General features: G+C 41.2%; 1 protein-coding gene across 1 annotated transcript in view; it reads left to right on the top strand.

Moving 5' to 3' along the window:
- The window catches only part of SLC45A2 (solute carrier family 45, member 2), a 32,290-nt gene that overhangs the window by 12,371 nt on the left and 13,427 nt on the right, over positions 1-6,492 (top strand). Inside the window, exons 3-4 of the mRNA XM_006875390.1 lie at positions 4,062-4,205; positions 4,909-5,032. Of these exons, the coding sequence (XP_006875452.1) occupies positions 4,062-4,205; positions 4,909-5,032 (268 nt within the window). The remainder of the gene's footprint in view (positions 1-4,061; positions 4,206-4,908; positions 5,033-6,492) is intronic.

The following is a 6,492-nucleotide window of genomic DNA, read 5'->3' as shown; positions in this document are numbered from 1 at the left end:
CAACAACAACAACAACATTTTGCCTTATAGTTGGAATCACTATTAGTTGGAATCAACATGATGCCATGCAAGCGGAAAATCAATTCATCACATACAGTAATACAACTAAATTTCCAATATATGCCACATGCAAGACATGGCAGGCTCTGGATGATTTTGTTGTTTCGTTTAATCAGACAATTCAGAACTCTAGCACAAGTTAATATTAGATCCTAGGCCCCAAGTCAAGCATGAAACACTTCTATTCCAAATGTGCATCTTGGGAGGTCTCCACTAGGTCAGAGCCAGGACCCTGATGTTTCTGCTTGCCAGAGTCATTGCTTTCCAAAATTTGAGAGCAGTAATATTTTTTTTTAATAGCAAGAGGCTTGAGTTATTTCAGGGTTCAAGTTGAATTTCCTAAATCAACTATCTCCTTCAACATTAAGAGCATCTCCTTTTGAGTTTTTAATTGTAACTTCTGGGATGATCTCTCTTCCCTGACCCCTCTGTGTCTTATTCACTCCACCCATCATGCAATGGCAGAGCTCTCAGAAAGAGCTTTACCAAGGGCATCGATGAGTCAGGGGTAAGATGCCAGCTGAATTCTGACTCTGAGGTAAAATGCCCAAAGGGACTTTGATTACTTACTTCCCTGGCTCCTACAGAAATATCAGGCACAATTGGAAAGCTCCTGTTTCTGGAAGAAAGGGAAAACTAGGTGCACAATGAAAGCCGGCTGAAAATGATAAGGCAGGAGCATCAATGAAGGGTTTCAATGAGGCAGAATCTATCAGCCAGATTTCTAAGTTTCACTGTGTGCTTGGGAGGAAGAGGGAGGGGTGTGAGGTAGATCACTTACTTTGAGGAATAAACAGCAGTATGCTGTTCTCTGGCTGGGCCTTTAGTTGCTTCTTCCAGGTAGAAGAAGCAGCAGTGATGGTGTAAGACATTCTGTTACACTTACCACTTACTCTGACTTGTTGGTAGTTGCTGCTGAACCAATTCTGACTCATGGCAATGCCATGTGTATAGAGTAGGACAGCTCCATAAGGTTTTCAATGCTGTGAAGTTTGGGAAGCAGATCATCAGGCCTGATTTTGACATGTATCATAAGGTTGGGAGTTCAAACTCACCAGTCGCTCCTCAGAAACGCTATAGGGTTGCTATGAGTCAAAAAGGCCTAGACAACAGTTAACAACAACAGCATATTCATACATGGGTGCACTGGTGTCACTGTAGAATTGAAGTGCTAAACACAAGAGAGAGAGACGAGGTGTCCTGCTCCTGTGAAGATTCACAGCCTTAGATACTCTATACCCGGTCAACTCCATGGCACCTAACCACCACCAACATCACTTATATGTTCTAGTGCCAGTAAAGTCTCAGAAAATCAATCTAGCCCTGGCTAATCAGTTAATACCACCAGTTTCATGGATTGAAAATAATTTTATATAACGAGCTTATAATAAATAAATACTAACATTCATAAATAATGGAGTCATGGTGTGGTTCTGTAGGATAAACACTAAAGTGCTAACCGCCAGGCCGGTGGTTTAAACCCACCTGTCACTCCTCAGAAACTCTATGCAGGGTTGCTATGAGTTGGAAATGACTCCACAGCACTTAACAACAACAATACACATAAAGGCGTAAAAAGCATGAGTATATAAGACTGGGAGTTATAAAACAACACAGTGTTACAGCTAAAATAGAACATCTCAGGAGACTTTCTTGTGAAAATAAAAATTAGCCAGGACTCAGTTTCATCAAATCAAGATTTGGAATAAATAAATATAGAATAAATAAATGTCTGACAAGAAAAATCCATCTACTCATCTTGGTTAATGTTGATAGTCTCAGTGCCTAATACTGGCTGCTTAATACTCCTGAGACCGTTTATGTTCTCTTATAATGACAAAATATTAAAGGTTGTTTTATTTTTGCATTTCAAAACAATTGTGCCCATAGTTCAAAGTTTCTCATTTTGTTAAGACTCCTGCCACCCCAAAATTGTATCATCTAATTTTAACAAAATTCAAGTCAAAATTTAAGAATTTGGGGTGTATGTATTCATTTTTTTAACTTATTTTTTTAAGTTCTACGTGTGTTCACTTATGTGATGGTATGATTGCATTTTGCCCGTAGGAAGAACATGAGGAGAGGAAGGCCAAAGGATGGGATGTTTTACATTGAATTGTGTACCCTTCAAATGTTTATTAAACCATAACCCCTTTAGCTGGTAGGAGCTCTGGTAAGCGTAGTGGTTACAAATCAGTCTGCAAAACCTTAAGGTCAGCAGTTCAAAACTACCAACTGTTCCGTGGGAGAAAGATGAGGCTTTCTGCTCTGGTAAAGATTTACAGCCTCGGAAACCCTTTACAGGGTCTCTATGAGTCGGAACCGACTCCACGGCACATAACAACAACAACAACAATAATCCCTTTACCTATGGACATAATCTAATGGAAATTAATTACCTTACATCTAATGTAATCCTCGAGATGCAATTACCTTCCATAATGTAATTTACTATAATAGAATCAATCAGTTGAAGTCATGCCAGTATAGGATGGATCATAAATCCAATTACTTCTGAGTTATATTACTAAGTAGCATCGATACGGAGACATGAGTATGCACACAGGGAGGAGAGGAGGACCCTGGGGACAGAGGCGTCTCCAGGGATTGCTGGCAGCTACTAGAAGCTGACATAGACAAGCAGCAATCTCTCCTAGAGCTACACCCTGAATTTGGACTTTCAGCTTCTAGGACATGAGAAAATAAGCATCTTTTCTTTAAAACTATCCACTTGTGGTATTTGTGTTACCGCTGCACTAGGAAACTAACACAACTTCTGAGTAAACATAGGGATCATTTAGATGTGTCACGGAGGCAAGATACAGAGGAATGCCCTGGAAGAAGGAATCTGTCCAAGAGCAGGGGACTCACTGTTTCTCTGTATGTTTATATTGCTGCAGAACCAATTGTCACAAACTCGTTGGTGTTAAGTGCCATCAAGTTGGTTCTGACTCATAGCGACCCTGTATAGAGTTTCCAAAGAGCTGCTGGTGGATTTGAACCACCACATGGTGATTCAAATTGACCTTGCGGTCTAGTGTTTATTCTACAGCACCACACGAGGAGTCCTTACCAGCTTGAAACAGCATACCTGGACTGTTTCACAGTTCTGTAGGTCAGAAGTCTGGGTGGGCAACCGAGTTCTCTGATTAAGGTCTCAGAAAACTGAAATCAACATGCCAGCAGACCTGCATTCTGATCTAGAGGCGCTCGGAAGAATCTGCTTCCAAGCTCATTGAATCATGCAAAGATTGGAAGCCTCTTACATCTTGACCTGAAGCAAGAACCATCTACCTTCTTCTTAGATCACAAAAGTCCTCTTCTGGTCCCAAGACTGCTTGTTGTTGTTATGTGCCACCAAGTCGGTCCTGACTCATAGTGACCCTATGCACAATAAAATTAAATCATGCCCGGTCCTGTGTCATCCACACAGTCTTCGCTGTGTTTGAGCCCATTTTTGCCACCACTATGTCAATCTAGTTCATTGAGGGTCTTCCTCTTTTTTGATGTCCTTCTTCAGGGACTGGGCCTTCCTGATAAGATGTCCAAAGTACTTTAAGATTGAGTCTTGCCATTTTTGCTTCTAAGGAGCATTTGGGATGTACTTCTTTCAAGACAGATTTGGTTGCTCTACCAGTCCATGGTATACCCAATATTCTTCACCAACACCATAATTCAAATTTATCAGTTCTTCTTTGGTCTTCCATAATACTAGGGCTTGGGTCAGACACACCTTAATCCTGAAAGTGCTCTTGGATTTCGAACACTTTAAAGAGGTCTTTTGCAAGAGATTTTCTCAATGCCATTTGACTTTTTGACTGCTGTTTCCATGAGCACATCCTGTTAGTACACTGCATGGAAACCTAGGTGCCACACCCAGGAAAACTGATTGTGTGTGATGGTGAAAAGGCAGACATGCAGCTTGGCCATGTTTTCTGTTTTCTGCAGCTGAGTGGGTGTCTACATTGAAGATCACACCTGTGTTTCATGTTTTATTCCAGACTCAGAAGGCAACGAGTGTGAAATCACTACTGAAGGGGTTGGTGAGTATGCCTCCTCACTACCGGTGCCTTTGCATCAGCCACCTCCTTGGATGGACTGCCTTCCTGTCCAACATGCTCTTCTTCACAGATTTCATGGGCCAGGTAACACACTTCTGTGCACATGCTCACTGACTCGCACATGAATCCCTCACTCAGCATCTACCAAGTTTCTTCTGGGTTAGTTTCTAGGGTGGCCATAATGAGAATCTAGGCAAGCGTATCTTCTAGTAGCTACCTTACAAACAGGTTCTGGAAGCAAAACACTTGCATCTTGGTCAACTAGAGGACATTATGGGGTCTACTAGTACTTGGTCAAAGTACAACAAGTAGTGAAAATGAAAGTTGTTACTGTCCTAGAAAGCTCACTAAATGAAGTACATTATGCTATGGACCTTGAAAGGTGAGTAGGAGTTGGAGAGATAAAGGAGATGGAGAAAGCATTCCAAGCAGGAATTGAAATAGCATGGGGAGATGAGTCAGAAACCTGTTGACTATAATAGAAGATGGGCAGTAGGGTTGCTTCAGTCAGGAAAGGCAGGATATTCGATGGAGAGAGGCATGGTAAAGAGTCATGGAAATGCTGTTCTGACTTGACACAGTAGTTGTTATGTCTTCCCGAAGGTTCTTGAACAGAGGTGTGATAGGATGGAAATGGCTACTGGATCCTGGCAGAATGAACTCTGTGCCTTAGGGTGGGAGTCTCAGGCAGGGACACAGTTCCTCACGAGTAGAAAAGCAGAGTGTTTGAGGAGGAATTCCCTCTGCATTGCATCAGTATCTCAACAGCCCCACATCTCTCTTTCAGATTGTGTATGGTGGCAATCCCTATGGTGCACACAACTCCACAGAGTTTCTCATCTACCAAAGAGGGGTCGAGGTTGGATGCTGGGGCTTGTGCATCAACTCCGTGTTTTCCTCATTTTATTCTTGTAAGTTTCCCAACCTTAAGGATGTCTTCTAAAGGGCTCTGGTCCAGCAAAATCTCAGATTTTATATTTCTATATATGTCTTTGGCTTTTTAAAATAGAAGGTTCTTAATCAATATATGGCGGCTAAGAAACATTACTGTTTTTCAAAGAAAGAACCACATAAAGTCTTCTTTTTTTCCTACAATCTTCATAGAGAACTCTAGTTCTCAGGGATTACTTTGTTCTTGGAATCATTAGATTTCTGACCTTAAAAAGAAATCTTTTAAGAAGGATATTGAAGTGTAATGGTGAAGGAAGGATGACAGACTGGTTCCGAACAGAGAGCCCCGAGAAACAGCAGGCCCATATTTAACTGGAACAGGAACACCAGTGGAGTTGTATGGATAAACTCATCAGATTTGCAGATGATGCAAAATAGGAGGCATGGTTAATATGGCAGATGACAAAATCAGCATGTAAGAGTACTGTTCCAGGATTGAAAATTCCAGGAATAAGATTTCAAATATGTAAAATTGAACCAGAGAGCAGTGTTGTTGTTGTTTTATGCGGTCGAGTTGGTTCCAACTGATAGTGACCCTGAATGGTGTGTTGATGTGCCGTGGAGTAGTTCCAACTCATAGCGACCCTGTATAGGGTTTCCGACTCTGTAAATCTTTACAGAAGCAGAAAGCCTCATCTTACTGCTGACCTTGCGGTTATCAGCTCAGCTTGTAATCAATCCACTATGCTACCAGAGCTCCTGTGTGCTGTTGTTGTTGTTGTTAGGTGCCAACGAGTCAGTACTGTCTCACAGCGACACTATGCACAACAGAACGAAACATTGCCCGGTCCTCGGCCAACTTCACAACTGTCCTGTGTACTAAATTGTCCATCTCAATCCCTTTGTTTTCAAGGGGGAAGACTGTGGCACTGCAGGATAATGCACTGGACTGCAAGGTCAGTTTGAACCACAAGGTTGGCATTTCAAACTCACCAGCCACTCCACAGTGTCGCTGAGTCAGAACCGACCTGACGGCACTTAACAATAATAGTCCTCATGCTTGTAAGAAGGATATTTTCCCTCCATAAATAGTTGCTATTTTAATTTTGTGTGAATTTTAACTTTTTTTTCCTTAAAGAATACCTACTAGGTAACACATTCTGTTAACCTGGTGTGAGTTCCTAAGTGAATTTCTTAGCATTTGAAAATTTAAAAACATGTGATTTTTTTTTAGGATCTTTCTAGTTAAAAGTCCTGAATGTAAAATACATTATTAATGGACTAATTTTTCAAAGTTATATTAGTGTATAACTGTATAGGTTTCCATATATTATAAATTAGCTCCAAAATATTATTTCTAAAATACCAATCAGCTCTGCTTAATAATTTTCAGGGGCTCCCTGTGGCCCAGCTGATAAAGTCAAACTCCTGAGCTTGGCATTTTCACAGTTAGGACCATGCTTTGATCTCTCCTACTCCC

Source organism: Chrysochloris asiatica, unplaced genomic scaffold, assembly GCF_000296735.1.
Source record: "Chrysochloris asiatica unplaced genomic scaffold, ChrAsi1.0 scaffold00324, whole genome shotgun sequence".
Lineage (NCBI taxonomy): Eukaryota > Metazoa > Chordata > Mammalia > Afrosoricida > Chrysochloridae > Chrysochloris > Chrysochloris asiatica.
This window is presented reverse-complemented; position numbering and strand designations above follow the sequence as displayed.